At 51.3% G+C, this 18430-nt stretch overlaps 1 protein-coding gene across 1 annotated transcript in view; it reads right to left on the reverse strand.

Annotated features, from left to right (window-relative positions):
• PNPLA7 (patatin like phospholipase domain containing 7) overlaps window positions 1–18430 on the reverse strand; it is an 86723-nt gene that overhangs the window by 57615 nt on the left and 10678 nt on the right. The window contains exons 9-11 of the mRNA XM_030818320.1: window positions 2728–2856; window positions 1742–1822; window positions 216–342 (exon numbers count right to left, since the gene is read on the reverse strand). Of these exons, the coding sequence (XP_030674180.1) occupies window positions 216–342; window positions 1742–1822; window positions 2728–2856 (337 nt within the window). The remainder of the gene's footprint in view (window positions 1–215; window positions 343–1741; window positions 1823–2727; window positions 2857–18430) is intronic.

An 18430-nucleotide genomic window follows, 5' to 3' on the forward strand; every position in this document is an offset into this window, starting at 1 on the left:
CGCATGTGAGGAGATGGGGACACGTGAGGGGACCTGGGGGGCATGTGAGGTGACTTGTGGGACTTGTAGGGTGACCTGGGCCATGTGAGGTGACCCGGGGATGTGTGAGGTGGCCTCAGGCATGTGCAAGATGACCTGGGGTGACCTGAGGCAGTGGCAGCAGGATCCCCCGGACTCTGGGGCTGGACATTGCCCTCCTTGGTGCAGGACAGTACCTGAGTCACAGGACTCCTGGAGCCGCGGTGACTTTTTAAGCCGCTCTTCTTCGCCATAGAACACCTGCTTCTTGGCCTTCCCGGCAGCCACACTGGCTACAGACACGAGAGGGATGGCCTGGCTCTCCTGGGACACAAGAAGGAAGTTCAGTGTCACCCCAGGAACACCCCACACCCACTGACAGATGTGGGCCTCTGAAAGGTGTGACAGGTGTGGGCCCCTCAAAGGTGTGACAGGTGTGGGCCTCTGAAAGGTGTGACAGGTGCGGGCCCCTCAAAGGTGTGACAGGTGTGGGCCCCTCAAGGCAAAGTTTAAGCTGCATTTCAGGCAATGGGAAGAGGCTGATCATCAACCCAGAAATCCAGTTATTCAAGAAAAGGACTGTTCTGTTTAAGGCTACCAAGCTCAGCCTGCTTTTACCCTAGGCCCTGTCTCAAACACTTTATCAAGTCAACATAATGCCCCAAATTGTCAGAACCTTAATACTCTTCATTAAAACAAAAAATAATGTAGAAAACAAAAAGATATTCCCTTAATGTCAACGACTGAAGACGACAAGCCCTAAAATGTCATCAGAATTACAATTTCCAACTGAAATGCACATATTAAAGACTAACGCGTGCTGGGCATTTACTAACCGAGCTCCACTTGCCCCATGACTAAAGAGAGCCCTCCACGTATCAGGCTACTGTTTCAGGCAGTGGGGATGGAGCAGGGCACGAAACCCTGGTCTCACTCGGTTCCCACGAGAGCTTGGCTAGGTGGGGACGGTCCCACGTCCTGGCCAAGTGCCTCCCAGGGTCACACTGCTGGGAGTAGGGAGAGCCCGGGTTGATAGACTCGTGCCCTTGACAACGCGCTGTACCCTCCAAACGGGTCACAGTTCGGGGTCAGCTCCGCCCCACCCGGTTCAGATAGGAGGAGCAGTCAAGGGCAACACACAGGGAGTGCTGGCAACAGGGACCCCACGGGATGGGCATGGGGAGGGGCAGCCTCTGCTGGACACGGCTGTAGGGACCCCATGGGATGGGCATGGGGAGGGGCAGCCTCTGCTGGACAGGGCCGTCAGCTTGGTGTGCAGCCTGCAGGGCCAGAAAGGGAAGGAGCGTGTGTGTGGCTGCCGATGTCCTACAGAACACAGGTGACCAAAGGAAGACTCATCACAGTCCTGAATGGGAGCTGCAGGGGCACCAGGCAGCTGCTCACAACCGTGTCCCTCCAGAGGGACAACTCCAGCGTCGGAGAAGGAATTCCACCTTTCCCAAGTCCCAACGGATCAGAGATTTTGGAACACAAGGCCCCAGGAGAATCAAGCCTCCAAATCGACTGGCAGGTGCTTTAAGGTAGGAAAATAAACACAGCACAACCATCCCCTCCAAAGTCCTAATGACCAGCAACTGGGAAGACTACAGCTGTTGCTGGCACTGCCCCACCAGGCACTGGGTGCCTGCTGTGCCAACCAACAGCTGTCCTGATGCCAGCTGCATGGAGCAACATGGGGCTTTGTGAGCTGGTTTCCACTTACAGGGTTGAAGAGCTCTGTGGTCAGGCCGAGGTAGTTGTGCAGAGCCAGAAAGGTCACCCTCTGCAGCCGCACCATGATGATCTGCAACAACATGCCAGCTGCGCAGTGACCACCGGCCTGGGGTACAGGGCGGGTCCCCGGCAGCACCACACAGAGCACTGAGAACCGTGCCCCAAGCCCCGCAGACACCACAGATCGAACCCTCTCAGGGTGAAGAACCCCGCAGACTTGACACCTCACCACGGTCACGTAAGATGTTCACATCATGGGGAACGGGGCGAGGGCCACATGAAGACTGCATTGTTTTTGCAAGTTTCCTATAATCTAAAGTTACTCCAAAGTGAGAAGTTTAATAAAAATGTAAAAATCTCTTTGGGGGGTAGTGAAGGATCTTAAGACCTCTTTGAGGTTGTGAACATTCATTTTTATTTTAAGATATATATTACAATTTTTTTTTTTTTTTTTTGAGACGGAGTCTTGCTCTGTCGCCCAGGCTGGAGTGCAGTGGCGCGATCTCGGCTCACTGCAAGCTCCGCCTCCCGGGTTCAGGCGATTCTCCTGTCTCAGCCTCCCGAGTAGCTGGGACTACAGGCGCCCGCCACCACGCCGGCTAACTTTTTGTATTTTTAGTAGAGACGGGGTTTCACCATGTTGGCCAGGATGGTCTCGATCTCTTGACCTTGTGATCTGCCCGCCTCAGCCTCCCAAAGTGCTGGGATTACAGGCGTGAGCCACCGCGCCCGGCCTACAAATTTTTAAAATATAACCTTAGTTCTTCCCGAACCCACTCAGAATCCCACATCACCAGTGGTAAGTCCCGCCAATGAAGTCGATTTCTCTATTCCTCTGAAATCACCTTCATGGCTGTAAAGCTGAGAACTGAGAAAGTAAGCGGGCAATAAACCCACTCAAATCCCAAACCAGTGCCCAGGCCCCCCCAGGGTGACCCACAGCAGCTAGAAGAGTTATCTGGAAAAGTGACCCACCTGCACCACCCTCACCAGAGTTTCCGGATATTTCTCAAAAACTCCGTGAAAAGCCGCAGCTGGAAGCCGGAGGATGGTGGACGGGATGGCCGCGCGGACGGAGACCGTTTTGTAAGGTGCAGCGTGGCCCTGAAACAACAGCTCCATCAGTCCCCGCTCTGTGGGCCTGGCCAAGCCCCCCAGGGACTGCCAAGGCTCCTGGAAGCCCTGGAGGAGGCCCCGCCTGCTGCCCGGTCACACGGCTCCATTCTCCTTCCCAGGCTGGGCTGTGCAAAGTGCTGCTTTTGGCACCAGCTGCACACGTTTTTTGACCGTCCAAGAGATGTGCAGCGAAGGGCTGGCTGACGACGAAATGTGGGTGAGGGGGAGGCCCGCAGGCAGCCACCCCACCAGCCCTGGGCACTCACCATGGGGAGCTCCAACCGCTCCCACCTGCCACTGAGGCTCACAGACCAGCTCACCAGCGTCCTACTCTATGTCCAACGTCAGCGTCGGTACCCCTCGCCAAAGGGCGTGCCAGACACCAACCTGAGCGGGCTTCCTAAAAAGGCCACCGAGAGGGTCAGGAGCCACCACCGTCAAACGCCCACCTCCACAGCCGGGTCACCACCTAGGACAGGGAGCGCGCACTGCCGGGTCGCACAAGGCCCAGGTGAGGAGCCAGAGCGGCTCACCGCGTGGATGTGGCCAGCAGAGCCCCATACGGCCATGGAAAGAGCCCAGGAAAAGCCCCAGTGAGTGCTGTGGTTTCCATCTTCCAGAAATCGGTGGGCTCTAGAGAGAAAAGGCTGTTTTTAAATCATGCTGTCATCTGCATGCAGGCAGATTCTTCTGGAAAGTTGTTGGCTCTAGAGAGGAAAGGCTGTTGTTTACACCATGCCGTCACCTGCCTGCAGAGACAGATTTTTTTTTTTTTGAGACGGAGTCTCATTCTGTCGCCCAGGCTGGAGTGCAACGGCGCGATCTTGGCTCACTGCAAACTCCGCCACCCAGGTTCACACCATTCTCCTGCCTCAGCCTCCCCAGTAGCTGGGACTACAGGCTCCCATCACCACGCCCGGCTAATTTGTTTTTCGAATTTTTAGTAGAGATGGGGTTTCACTGTGTTAGCCAGGAGGGTCTCGATCTCCTGACCTTGTGATCTGCCCACCTCAGCCTCCCAAAGTGCTGGGATTACAGGCGTGAGCCACCGCGCCCAGCCCAGATTCTTCTGGAAATTGGTTGGCTCTAGAGAGAAAAGCCTTCTGTTTACATCATGCTGTCACCTGCATGCAGAGGCAGATTCACCCTTTTTGGTGCACACCTCTAGCATTTTCACCCCCACCACAGAAACAGAACAATCCCAACCTCCAATGCCCCTGGCAGCCTTTTCTATCCTCCTTTCTTCCCACCACTGGGTCCTGGCAACACTCCCCTGTCTTCTGTCCCAGTGGTTGCACCTTTGTCAAAATGTCACATAAATGGAGGCACAGAGTGTGGGGGCTTCCCTCAGCGGGGTGACACACCCGAGATTCCCCCACGGTGGCGTGTCTGACAGAGGTCTCTGCCTTGACTCCCGAGTGCTGGCTGCCTTGTGGAGGCCTCCCAGTGTCTCCGTCCATTCAGCAGTCGAAGGATATTTGTGTTGTTTCCACTGGGGACAATTCTAAATAAAGCTACTTGATAAATACGCATCTCTCAGTGTTTGCGTGGACACAGTTCTCATCCCTCTTGCTAAATACCTAACGATGGGATTTGTAGGTTTTACAGAATATGTATCCTCACGTTTATATGAAACTACTAAACTGTCTCCTACAGCGGCTGCCGTGCTTTGCATTCTCACCAGTGGCGAATGAGTTTCCGTGGATGCCCCGTGTTTTGCATTCTCACCAGCAGCGAATGAATTTCCGTGGATGCCCCGTGTTTTGCATTCTCACCAGCGGTGAACGAGTTTCCGTGGATGCCCCGTGTTTTGCATTCTCATCAGTGGTGAATGAGTGTCCGTGGATGCCCCGTGGAATGAGTTTCCATGGATGCCCCGTGGAATGAATTTCCGTGGATGCCTCGTGGAATGAGTTTCCTTGGATGCCTGTCTTCACCAGCACTTGGTGCCGCCGTGTCGCGTAATAAAGAATTTAGCTGGTCTTGTCTTCAGTTCCCAGGAGAAAGCCCTCAAGCTCTTAGAAGCTCCTAGAAGTGTCTTTTTATTCACGGTGCGATTCACTTGGGTTTATGCTAGCAGGTGACTCCTGGTGGCAAGGCCCAACCCAGAAGTTTCAGGAGGGAGCTGGCCATCCGGGGAAGACCAAGCATGTGACTAGAGCCAGGGGTGTCAGCCCGACCTCCCACCTGCGGGGAGGGGAGGAAGCTAGAGATCGAGTTGGATCACACGGCCAAAGTTCGGGCAAACGTCCCTGGGTGGCAACACACATCAGTGTGCCAGGAGGTATAGGGTCCAGCCCTACTGGGCCTGTGGGTTTTTCTCTTCGTGTGCGGAGACGAGAGATTGTAGAAATAAAGACACAAGACAAAGAGATGGAAGAAAAGACAGCTGGGCCCAGGGGACCACTACCACCAAGTCATGGAGACTGGTAGTGGCCCCGAATGCCTGGCTGCGCTGTTATTTATTGGATACAAGGCAAGGGGGCAGGGGAAGGAGTGTGAGTTGTCTCCAGTGATAGGTAAGGTCACGCGAGTCACGTGTCCACCGGACAGGGGGCCCTTCCATATTTGGTAGCCGAGGCGGAGAGAGAGAGAGAGGACAGCTTATATCATTATTTCTTATATGCATTTCTTGGAGAGATCAAAGACTTTAATACTTTCACTAATTCTGCTACTGCTATCTAGAAGGCAGAGCCCGGTGTACAGGGCGGAACATGAAAGTGGACCAGGAGTGTGACCGCTGAAGCAGAGCATCACGGGGAGACGTTTAGGCCTCCGGATGGCTGCGGGCGGGCTTGACTGATGTCAGGGCTTCCACAGAGGTGGTGGAGCGAGTCTCCTCTAACTCCCCGGGGGAAAGGCAGACTCCCTTTCCGGGTCGGCTCAGTAACGGGCATCTTCCCAGGCACTGGCGTTACCGCTAGGCCAAGGAGCCCTCTAGTGGCCCTGTCTGGGCATGACGGAAGGCTCACACTTGTCTTCTGGTCACTTCTCACCGTGTCCCTTCAGCTCCTATCTCTGTATGGCCTGGTTTTTCCCAGGTTATAATTGTAGAACAGAGATTATTATAATATTGGAATAAAGAGTAATGCTATAAACTAATGATTAATAATATTCATATATCATATCTATATTCTATTTCCAGTATAACTATCCTTATTCTATATATTTTCTTTATTACACTGGAACAGCTTGTGCCCTCGGTCTCTTGCCTCGGCACCTGGGTGGCTTGCCGCCCACAAGGAGGATGGCATAGCTCAAGGACACAGGAGCCTCATGGTTGGACCATGCCAGACCTTACCCTGTGGGTCTCTTCTTTTGACTGTTTCGACTGATCCTGATTTTCATCCTTTTTTTTTTTTTTAAGACGGAGTCTCGCTTTGGAGTGCAATGGCGTGATCTCAGCTCACTGCAAGCTCCACCTCCCGGGTTCACGCCATTCTCCTGCCTCAGCCTCCCAAGTAGCTGGGACTACAGGCACCCGCCACCATGCCAGGTTAATTTTTTGTATTTTTAGTAGAGACGGGGTTGCACCGTGTTAGCCAGGATGGTCTCAATCTCCTGACCTCATGATGCACCTGCCTCGGCCTCCCAAAGTGCTGGGATTACAGGCGTGAGCCACCGCGCCCGGCCGATTTTCATCCTTTGTAGTACAAATGTGAGTTGTTCTAGAATATTGAATCTGAGGGGGTCACAGGAACCCCTGAACTTGTAGCCAGTTGGTCAGAAGTGTGAGTGGCTTGGGAACTGCCAAGTTCGCAGTTTTGGATGCTATTATAATTGCTGTTACTTTTAAATTTCAATTCCCAATTCTTCATTGCTAATATAGACAAATACAGTTTATTTTTGCATGTTGATAAACTCATTCATAAGTTCTAGTAGTTGTCTTATACAGTCCATAGGATTTTCCGTCTAGATAATCATGTTTGTGAATTGAGACTGTTTTATTTTTTCTTTTCCCATCTGCATGCCTTTTCTTTCTTTCTTTTCCCCTACTGCTCTGATGAGGACCTCCAATACGATGCTGAACAGGAATGGTAAGAACACACACTTGGCCAGGCGCGGTGGCTCACGCCTATAATCCCAGCACTTTGGGAGTCCGAGGCAGGTAGATCACGAGGTCACGAGTTCAAGGCCAGCCTGGCCAAGATGGTGAAACCCCGTCTCTACTAAAAATACAAAAATTAGCCGGGTGTGGTGGTGGGCGTCTGTAATCCCAGCTACTCAGGAGGCTGAGGCAGGAGAATTGCTTGAACCCGGGGGGGAGGAGGTTGCAGTGAGCCAAGATCGCGCCACTGCACTCCGGCCTGGGCGACAGAGCAAGACTCCGACTCAAACAAAACAAAACAAACAAACAAACAAACAAAAACCCCCCCACACACACTCTGGCTTGTTCGCAATCTTCAAGGGAAAATATTCAGTCTTTCACCATCAGGCATGATGTTTAATTTTTTTAGTACAGATGTCCTTTATTCGATTTAGAAAGTTCTCTTCTCCTGGCTGCTGAGAGTTTTTATCATGAACAGATGCTGAATTTTGTCAAATGCTTTTTCTGCATTTATTAAGATAATCAGATGGCTTTTCTTCTTTAGTCTGTCAATATGGAACATTACATCAACTCATTTTCAACTGTTGAAACAGCCTTGCTCCTGGAATAAATCCCACTGACCATGATGTATTATCCTTTTCCATATATTGCTGGACTCAAATCTCTATTTCATTGAGGATATGTATGCTTCTAATGATGAGTGACTGGTTTGAAATTTTCCTTTCTTGTAATATCTTTGTCTGATTAGGTATTAGGGTATTGCTAGCGTCAAAAACTAAACTGGGAAATAGTTCCTCTTCTACTTTTCCGGAGAAGTTTGTGTAAAATTAGCATATTTTGTCCTTATTGTCCTAAATGTTGGGAAGTATTCCCCAGTGAAGTCATCTAGATCTGGAGTTCTCCAGATGGGAAGGATTTTAGCTACAGATTCAATTTCTTTAGTAGATATACGGCTATTCAGATAATCTATATCTTAGGGAACTGTGGTAGTTTGTGCCTTTCAAGGAATTTGTCAATTTAATCTGCGTGGCTGATTTTATGGGCATAAAGCTGTTCAAAATATTTCCTTATTAGTCCTTTTATGTCTGTAGGGTCTGTAGACATGTGCATTCTTTCATGTCTAGTATTTGTAGTTTGTGTCTTCTCTGCTTTTCTACACTAGTCTGGCTGGAGGATTTTTCATTCTACTGACGTCTTCCAAGAGCCAGCTTTTGGTTTCGGTGATTTTCTCTCTTGCTTTCCATTTCCAATCTCACTGATTCTTGCTCTTTGTTTCTTCCATCTGCTTGCTTTGGGTTTTATTTTTCTTTTCTTAGCTTCTTAAGATAGAAGCTTGGGTCACTGATCTGAGACTTGTTTTATTTTCTAATATGAGCATTGCCCAGGCTGGAGTGCCATGGCACAGTCTTGGCTCACTGCAACCTCTGCCTCCTGGGTTCAAGTGATTTCCAGATAATTTTTGTATTTTTAGTAGACATGGGGTTTCACCATGTTGGCCAGGTTGGTCTCGAACTCCTGACCTCAAGTGATGCACCCGCCTCGGCCTCCCAAAGTGCTGGGATTACAGGCATGAGCCACCGTGCCTGGCCTTTTTTATTTTTTGAGAAACTGTCTTGCTACTCTATCACCTGAGCTATACTACAGAAGCACACTCAGAGCTTCCTTCAGCCTCAGCTTCCCAGGCTCAAGCAATCCTCCCACTTTAGCCTCCTGAGTAGCTGGGAGCACAGGTGTGCACCACCACACTAACCTAATTTAAATTTTTTGTAGAGACGGGGTCACTATGTTGCCCAGACTCGTCTCCAACTCCTGTGCTCAAGCAGTCCTCCCACCTGAGCCTCCCACAGTGCTGGGATTACAGGTGTGAGTCACTTCGCCCAGGCCAACCTTCTGTTTTCCATCTAAGGATTGATATTTAAAGTGGCTTTTTCCTGCAGACACCACAGAGTTGGGTCCTGGACTTTCCATCCAATTGGACAGTCTTCTTGTTGTATTTAGACCATTTGTATCCACTGTGATCATTTCTAATGGCTGGGTTTAGGGTATAATTTTCCGGAGAATGTTGCCTCGTTTTAGCAGGCGATTGAGCTGGTTGGGTTGAGACCACAAGTCTGTGTCTGTGGATGGTGGATTCGTTTCTCTGTTTTCAAAGCCTTGGTTCTGATGCTCTGCTCTGCCCTGAACGTGCACCACTCAGGAGTCAGTCTGAGATTTGAGCTGAAGTTTGAATCTTTGTTTTGTTTTTTTGAGACGGAGTTTCACTCTGCCACCCAGGCTGGAGTGCAATGGCGTGATCTCGGCTCACTGCAACCTCTGCCTCCCGGGTTGAAGCAATTCTCCTGCCTCAGCCCCCCGAGTAGCTGGGATTATAGGCACACACCACCACACTTGGCTAAATTTTTGTATTTTTAGTAGAGACGGGGTTTCACCATGTTGACCAGGCTGGTGTGGAACTCCTGACCTCATGTGATCCGCCCGCCTCGGCCTCCCAAGGTGCTGGGATTATAGGTGTGAGCCACTGCACCCAGCCTGAAGTTTGAATTTTTTTTTCCTGAGATAGAGTCTTGCTCTGTTGCCTAGGCTATGGTGCAGTGGCATGATCTCGGCTCACTGCAACTTCTGCCTCCCGGGCTCAAGCGATTCTCCTGCCTCAGCCTCCCGAGTAGATGAGACTAGAGGTGCGTGCCACCACACCCAGCTAATTTTTTTTGTATTTTTAGTAAAGACAGGGTTTAACCATGTTGGCCAGGACGGTCTTGATCTCTTGACCCTGTGATCTGCCTGCCTCGGCCTCCCATAGTGTTGGGATTACAGGTGTGAGCCACCGCGCCTGGCCTTGAAGTATGAATCTTAATGCAGTTTCAAAGTCTTTGTTATGCGGCTCTGGGTCTGTCCTGAGCCTTGTACAGGTTCACAGACAAAATCCGTGCATCTACTTCCCTGGCTCTCTCCTCCCTGAGATCCACACACTCTCTCTGGCCCTTGGGGGCCCTTCTTCTGATGGTTTTGGAGGATTCCCATCAGGGTTTTTGCTCCATAACTGGGCTACCATCAAGGCAAGGCCGTGAGTAACAGAAGAAAATGGAAAAGCAGGAAGCAGAACCCTCGTGGGTGGCGGCTCCACGTTTAGACTCCCATCCACAATCTACTGGCTTTATTTTCAGAGTCCTCCAAGAATTGTTTTCTGCATTTTGTCCAGAGTTTTTCACTGTAATCAGCAGGACAGGCTGTTGTGGCACTACCTGGCCACAGCAGAACTGTAACTCTCCCATTTATTTTAGTTAAAAATAAAATCTTAATTTCCTTCTTCTTTGAGAGCCAGAATGAAGATGCCTAACACATCACCACAGATGCTGAATCAAACAGCAGCTGCTCACCTGTGTAGACCAGGCTCACGGCTGCTGCTGTTCAGGAGAATTCCAATGTACGTTCCTGCACGAGGCCACATAAACGAGAACCCAAACAAGGAACTGAGAGGGTGCCCAGTCTCCTGGTGCTGGGCTCCAAAGCACAACCAGCCGACACGCAGGCCTGCTGCGCGCCCCGCACAGCCAGCACAGCAGATACTCAGCTCTTGGCACATGTTCATCAATCTCTGAGACTCAGCAGTTTTTCTTCCACTTGGAATTTTGTTCTGTTCCTTTCAAAACCTTTATGTAGAGAAAGTTCCTCCCTAAAAGAGCTACACCACACCACAAGAAACGCAAGCACAGAATGGTTGGGAGGAGTCATCTGCCAACCGCAACAGTCGGGGTCCAGCGACTGAAATCACGGCCTGCTCCAGACTCACGGGAGAGACACCCCCACCAACCACATCAGCTGGGCAAGTCTCATCTCCACTCTGGAATCAGCGAGAAAAGCACGTGCGTGTGTTTGGGGGCGGGTGGGGAAAAGGAATATTCAACAACTTAGCAGCTGTTGCTAAAAATGGCTTTTGTGTGTTTTATTTCAAATCCACTTGTTTACTTCAAAAAACCATGCCCTCACAACCTCACCCAAAATCAGGAAGCTGTGAAAACCACAGAGAGAGGCTGGATGCTGGGAAGCCCAGGTGGACACACAGCTCCCCTGGCAGGCAGGGGTCCCCGAGGGCTCCCCACACTTGCATGTCTTCAGATCTCGGCAGTGCTGTATGTAGCAGCCAGCAATCACACCCAACCCAGCTGTCACTCAGCCACGGGGAAATCAACGGTGGTGCCAATGACTGAACTAGAGCCATACCCACTCACGCCGATGAATCTCACATCCATAATGTTGCTCAAATTAAGAAAGGTGGGGAATCCTGGTGTGATGCCATTTATGAGATTTAGTCAAGCAAAATTATACTACATATTGTATAAGTACCAAATAAAATTCAGAAAAGTAGCTATCTCTGAAGAAAAGAGAGGGTGAAATGAGAGCACACGTGGGTAATGTGAACAGAGCCGGCAGTGTGCAGCTAACCTGTGTTCTGGCTAACCAGGGTTAAAACTATATAACCTGGGTTCGAGTTAAGATGCCTGTTTGCTGTGTCACGCCTACTTGTTTTAGAGACAGGGTCCTGCTATGTTGTCTGGGCTGGCCTAGAACTACGAGGCTCAGCAATCTCCTCTCCTCTCCCGAACGGCCAGGACTATAGGTGCCAACCACCATTCCTGGCAACATCACACTTTTTTGCATATCTGCAGTATTTTGTAACAACTTTATAAAAATTAAAATAATAAAGCCTACCTCCCATTAAAAATGGTGGGTTGGGCCGGGCATGGTGGCTCACACCTGTCATCCTAGCACTTTGGGAGGCCCAGGAGGGCAGACCGCTTGAGGTCAGGAGTTCAAGGCCAGCCTGGCCACCATGGTGAAACCCTGTTTCTACTAAAAATACAAATATTACACGGGCATGCTGGTGCACACCTGTAGTCCCAGCTACTCGGGAGGCTGAAGCACAAGACTCACTTGAACCCAGGAAATGGAGGTTGCAGTGAGCCCAGATCACGCCACTGCACTCCAGCCTGGGTGACAGAGTGAGACTCTGTCTCCAAAAAAGAAAGGTAAGTTGAAGGTAAATGGTTATCTTTGTCCCCTTGTGGAATATACATGCTTATCTCTGCTCTCTTAAAAAGATACAAACCTCCAAGGATAAAGACAAAAGCTAAGAGTAGATAAAAAATGTCACTGAAATTTTAGCTGCTGATGAAAGCAAGTGACAGAGTCATGGCTGGTGGAGCCCTCTAAGGAAAGCTGAGACTTGGTTTTAGAGGTGCAGAACCCGGAGAGAGAGGACTGGTCCTCACTGCAGAGCCAGAACGAGGCTAACATGCAGGTGAGACGGGAAGAAGGGCAGGCCAACCCCAAGTCACTTTCCTGACGCCAACAGGCTGGAAATGGCCTTTCCCCGTGGCCAGTGGACTACCAGGAACTCTCTGGAGAAGTTCTGAAGCAAGCGGGTAAGAGCCCAAGGACATCAGGTGTGGCTACGAACCCAAGAAGAGTGTCCACTCCAGACGGGAGCACTCCCAGGCTCCTCTGCAACAGTGTCCACTCCAGACGAGGGCACCCCCAGACTCCTCCCCAACAGTGTCCACTCCAGGCGGGAGCACCCCCAGACTCCTCCCCAACAGTGTCCCTCCAGCCCTCCCCAACAGTGTCCACTCCAGGCGGGAGCACCCCCAGACTCCTCCCCAACAGTGTCCACTCCAGGCGGGAGCACCCCCAGACTCCTCCCCAACAGTGTCCACTCCAGGCGGGAGCACCCCCAGACTCCTCCCCAACAGTGTCCACTCCAGGTGGGAGCACCCCCAGACTCCTCCCCAACAGTGTCCACTCCAGGCGGGAGGACTCCCAGACTCCTCCCCAACAGTGTCCACTCCAGGCGGGAGCACCCCCAGACTCCTCCCCAACAGTGTCCACTCCAGGCGGGAGCACCCCCAGACTCCTCCCCAACAGTGTCCACTCCAGGCAGGAGGACTCCCAGAATCCTCCACAAGTGTTCACTCCAGACGGGAGCACCCCCAGTCTCCTCCCCAACTGTCCACTCCAGATGGGAGCACCCCCAGACTCGTCCCCAACAGTGTCCGCTCCAGGTGGGAGCACCTCCAGACTCCTCCCCAACAGTGTCCACTCCAGGCGGGAGGACTCCCAGAATCCTCCACAACAGTGTTCACTCCAGACGGGAGCACCCCCAGACTCCTCCCCAACTGTCCACTCCAGACGGGAGCACCCCCAGACTCCTCCCCAACAGTGTCCACTCCAGACGGGAGCACCCCCAGACTCCTCCCCAACAGTGTCCACTCCAGACGGGTGCATCCCCAGACTCCTCCCCAACAGTGTCCACTCCAGACGGGTGCATCCCCAGACTCGCAACAGTGTCCACTCCAGACGGGAGCACTGCCAGGCTCCTCAGTGAGTGTCCACTCCAGACGGGAGCACCCCCTGACTCCTCCCCAACAGTGTCCACTCCAGACGGGGGCACTCCCAGGCTCCTCCCCAACAGTGTCTACTCCAGGCGGGAGCACCCCCAGACTCCTCCCCAACAGTGTCCACTCCAGATGGGAGCACTCCCAGGCTCCTCGGTGAGTGCCACTCCAGGCGGGAGCACTTTCAGGCTCCTCCCCAACAATGTCCACTCCAGATGGGAGCACTCCCAGACTCAGACAGGAGCACTCCCAGACTCCTCCCCAACAGTGTCCACTCCAGACAGGAGCACCCCCAGACCCCTCCCCCTCCTCCAACCCAGTGCCACCACAGCAGAACACAGGCAGATTCCTTTCTGAGAAGTTGCCCTAAAAAGGACCTACAGACCCTGACCTGTGGACTCCCAAACCATGAAGGAAAGAGCCAGCGTCCTGCTCAGTCCTCCTGCAGGGGGTGTCCCCCGTTAGCGAGCCCTGACCCCATGCACACGCGGCCTATACGCAGCTTTCAGGTGGATCATGCTCTTTTCGTTTTGTAGTTAACCCATGTAATTCCCACTGAAATCAAGACGTAGAATATTTCCAGTAATCTAGATTACCTTACGCCTCCCCGAGTTGACACCCAACCTAAACCCCTAACAGGCAACCACTAATGAGACCTTACCCCAGCAGGGCCAAACACCGGGACCAAGTCCCTCCAACCGCACGTTTTTTGTAAAGGAAGTTTTTTTTGGAACACTAGATGGCCACATTGAGTAGCTGCAAGAGAGACCACGTGGCCCATAAAGCAGAAATATTTACGCTGTGGCCTTTTACAGAGAAAGCTGGCTGGCCAGCCTCTGTCCTCAGGTGTCAGTGCAGCTGTAGCTGAGCCGCAGGTGAATGAAATTACACAGCGTGTGCTTTTTGTTGCTGGCCTCTTGGGCTCCACATTATTTCTGTGAGATGCTGGTTTGCATACCTGTGTTCAATAAGAACTTCATTCACACATAAAGTGACTGCTGGAGGCAGAAAAGCCCCGATCGGAAAGACAGAAGCCAAAATAAACAGAGAAGAGAAACTCAGGTCAGAAACAACTCAGGGAGCAAAAGAAAACCCATCTTACTTTATCCTTGAAGGAAGAACAAGATAATTTCAAAAAATTAAAAAATAAGAACAAGACACTTTTTTAAAAAGAACATTCAGGGCCGGGCGCGGTGGCTCACACCTGTAATCCCAGCACTTTGGGAGGCCAAGGCAGGCAGATCACAAGGTCAGGAGTTTGAGACCAACCTGACCAACATGGTAAAACCCCGTCCCTACTAAAAATACAAAAATTAGCTGGGCATGGTGGCGGGCGCCTGTAATCACAACTACTCGGGGGGCTGAGGCAGGAGAATCGTTTGAACATGGGAGGCAGGAGTTGCAGTGAGCTGAGATCACGCCATTGCACTCCAGCCTGGGTGACAGGGCAAGACGCCATCTCAAGAAAAAAAACAAAAAAATTCACAGAAAAAAACCTCTTGAAATGAAAAATATGACAGAAATTAAAAATTCAGTGGAAGATTTGGAAAATAAAGTTGAAACAATCTTCTAGAAAGTATAACAAAAAGGCTGGGCACGGTGGCTCACGCCTGTAATCCCACCACTTTGGGAGGCCGAGGCGGGTGGATCACGAGGTCAGGAGATCGAGACCATCCTGGCTAACATGGTGAAACCCCATCTCTACTAAAAATACAAAAAATTAGCCAGGCATGGCGGCGGGCGCCTATAGTCCCAGCTACTCAGGAGGCTGAGGCAGGAGAATGGCGTGAACTTGGGAGGCAGAGCTTGCAGTAAGCTGAGATCCCACCACTGCACTCCAGCCTGGGCGACAGAGCAAGACTCTGTCTCAAAAGAAAAGAAAAGAAAAGAAAAAGTACAACAAAAAGACAAAGGCGGTATAGAATAAAGACAATTCTAGATTTCTAAGGTTTCCAAACATACACCTCCCTGGCACCCTGTCTCACGAAGTGAATGGAGGATTTGCTCCACCAAAACACACCAGCCGAGAAAGCAGCAGCAAGAGCCCTGTGAGGGGGAAGGATGGGTGGGTGGCCCTGGGATGGTGGCTGGACAGCAGGCCTGGGGAGGGTCTGACTGGGCAAGAGGATGGGGGCTCCCAGGAGGGGCTTTTCCCAGAGCAAAGAAGCATTCATGGAGCCGCTGGTTCAGGGCGTGAATCTGTAATGGGTGCATAGAAAAATCACCAAGTAGCCAAAAATAACACAACTGTTAATTCCCAGAAAAAGAGAAAGTTGCAAGAAAGGAACTTTAACTATAGTACACTACACAGTTCAGCTGTGAATAGTATCCATGAAGTCGAAAGAACCGTCTAGGAGCGGCGCAGGTGGGAGTGTAGCATGAGGCATGGGGGCCATCCTCTGAGCCACGCTTCATCTCCCATGACAGGACGCATGGGGGCCATCCTCTGAGCCACACTTCATCTCCCACGACAGGAAGCATGGGGGCCATCCTCTGAGCCACACTTCATCTCCCATGACAAGAAGTCAGTGTGTCTAGAACGGACGGGTTAGGAAACAGCAAGAAAAGCTGCTCAGAAGGAAACGAAGCGTTTTCAGTGTGAGGGGACAGACGGCCACTGTTGATAAAACTTTAAGTATGTTTTTAGAAACTGTCCATGTTATTTTGCAAGAATTTAAATTTCGTTAAAATGACAAACACAAAAGTTTGATGAGGCAAAAACGATGTCACGCCAGATGATCAACTGATCACAATACAGAATTACCTCTCTCAGATATCACCCCCATTTTTTTTTTTTTGAGACACAGTCGGAATGTCACTCTGTCGCCAGGCTGGAGTGCAGTGGCGCAATCTCAGTTCACTGCAACCTCCAACTCCCTGGTTCAAGGGATTCTCCTGCCTCAGCCTCCCGAGTAGCTGGGATAACAGGCACCTGCCACCACACCCAGCTAATTTTTGTATTTTTAGTAGGGACGGGTTTCACCATGTTGGCCAGGATGGTCTTGATCTCCTGACCTCGTGATCTGCCCGCCTTGGCCTCCCAAAGTGCTGGGATTACAGGCGTGAGCCACCGTGCTCGGCCGATCACCCCCATTTTTTACTCCCACTACACTCCGGGAAGACCCATCCCCACCCCTGAGGGAGCGGGGCTGTGACACCAACGCAGACGAGACGGATTGCAGCAGCTGAGAGGAGCCTAGCCCATCTCAGCGCACAGCTCCCCTCTCCTGGCACAGGTATCGCTGCGCTGTGATAAGTGAGGCCCAACCTGAATATCACAACAAGATCAAGATCAGAAAGAACAAGAAATAATGGACCAAGCCTCTACCCCAGTGAAGCTGTTGTTTGCTTAAAGAGAAACGAATCATCCAGGGTAGGTCGCATACAGATGCCCCATGCTGAACGGGTTTACATCCACGTAGACCAAAGCTCCTCTAGTCCTTTCCCAGCTCTTCTCAGGCCCACAGGTGCCCCTTACACATCCAGGAGTCCCTGAGAAGCCCACCACAGCTCCAGAGACATACTAACCAGATGCTCCAAAGAGGCGCACAGAGCTGGGTCTGGTGGCCGAGACCCCACTCTGCCCCAAGCCATGTTGGGGGCTCCCTCGAAGATGAGCACTGGCTTTCTAACGGCAGGTCAGCCTTGCTCAAAGGAGGTGGGTGTCTTCTCCCTCCCCAGGCCGGCGGCCTCCCCAGCATAGGCCACGTGTCTCGTGAAGATACACAAGTCCCAGGGAGCACAACGAGATGCCAAGGTCCCATCCATGCCTCCACCCCAGGCCCCAAACAGCTCAAAGCCCACCTGTGCTCATCTGCCAGGGAGCAGAGTGAGCACCCCGGACACCCCAACGTCTGGCTGGAGCTTGTTACATCCTTTCCGAGCAGAGGAACGTAGGATGGGATCAGAGGACACCACCCAGGCTCCAGTGCGAGGTTTCACGCGAGGACCTAGCACTTGGTTCTGCCTGAATGCATCCGAGCCGGGGTTCTGGTGAGCTCTGGAAAACTCTCCTAACAAAGGCTAGAGAAACTGAGGTAGAAGTTACCTCGATACATAGCTAACAATGAATGCAAAAGGTACAACTCAAAAGAGTAAGATTAAAATCAGACACCTCTTTTGAGTTTACAGGCATTTAGCAAAATTCAGCTAATGGACACTAAAGATTTGTTTCACTGCACGTAGGTTTTACTCAAAGAAAAAAAGATTAAACAAACATTAAATTCCAGTTAATAGGCCAAGCGTGGTGGCTCAGGCCTGTAATCTCAGCATTTTGGGAGGCTGAGGTTGGTGGATCACTTGAGGTCAAGGGTTAGAGACCAGCCTGGCCAACATGGTGAAACCCCGTCTCTACTAAAAATACAAAAATTAGCCGGGTGTGATGGCACATTCCTGTAATCCCAGGTACTCAGGAGGCTGAGGCAGGAGAATCGCTTGAACCTGGGAGATGGTGGCTGCAGTGGGCCAAGATCATGCCACTGTACTCCAGCCTGTGCGACAGAGCAAGACCCTGTCTCAAAAAAAACAACAAAATTCAGGCTGGGTGCATTAGCTCATGCCTGTAATTCCAGCACTTTGGGAGGCCAAGGCAGGCAGATTGTGAGGTCAGGAGTTGGAGATCAGCCTTACCAAGGCTGGTCTCTACTAAAAATACAAAAATTAGCTGGGCATGGTGGCGCACGCCTGTAATCCCAGCCACTCGGGAGGCTGAGGCAAGAGAATTGCTTGAACCTGAGAGGTGGAGGTTGCAGTGAGCCAAGATCGTGCCATTGTACTCCAGCCTGGACAACAGAGCGAGACTCCATCCCAAAAACAAACAAACAAACAAACAAACAACTTCTAGTTAATGGCTTGGCATGAGGGCTCATTCCTATAATCCCAGCATTTTGGAAGGCTGAGGTAGGCAGATCACTTGATCCCAGGAGTTCCGGATCAGCCTGGCCAACATGGCAAAACCTCATCTCTATCTCTACAAAAAAATACAAAATTAGCCAGGTGTAGTGGCGCATGCCCGCAGTCTCAGCTACTTGGGAAGCTGAGGTGAGAGAATTGCTTGAGCCCAGGAGGCGGAGGTTGCAATGAGCAAAGATCATGCCACTGCCTGGGCGACAGAGTGAGACCC

This window comes from Nomascus leucogenys, chromosome 8 (genome assembly GCF_006542625.1).
Source record: "Nomascus leucogenys isolate Asia chromosome 8, Asia_NLE_v1, whole genome shotgun sequence".
NCBI lineage: Eukaryota > Metazoa > Chordata > Mammalia > Primates > Hylobatidae > Nomascus > Nomascus leucogenys.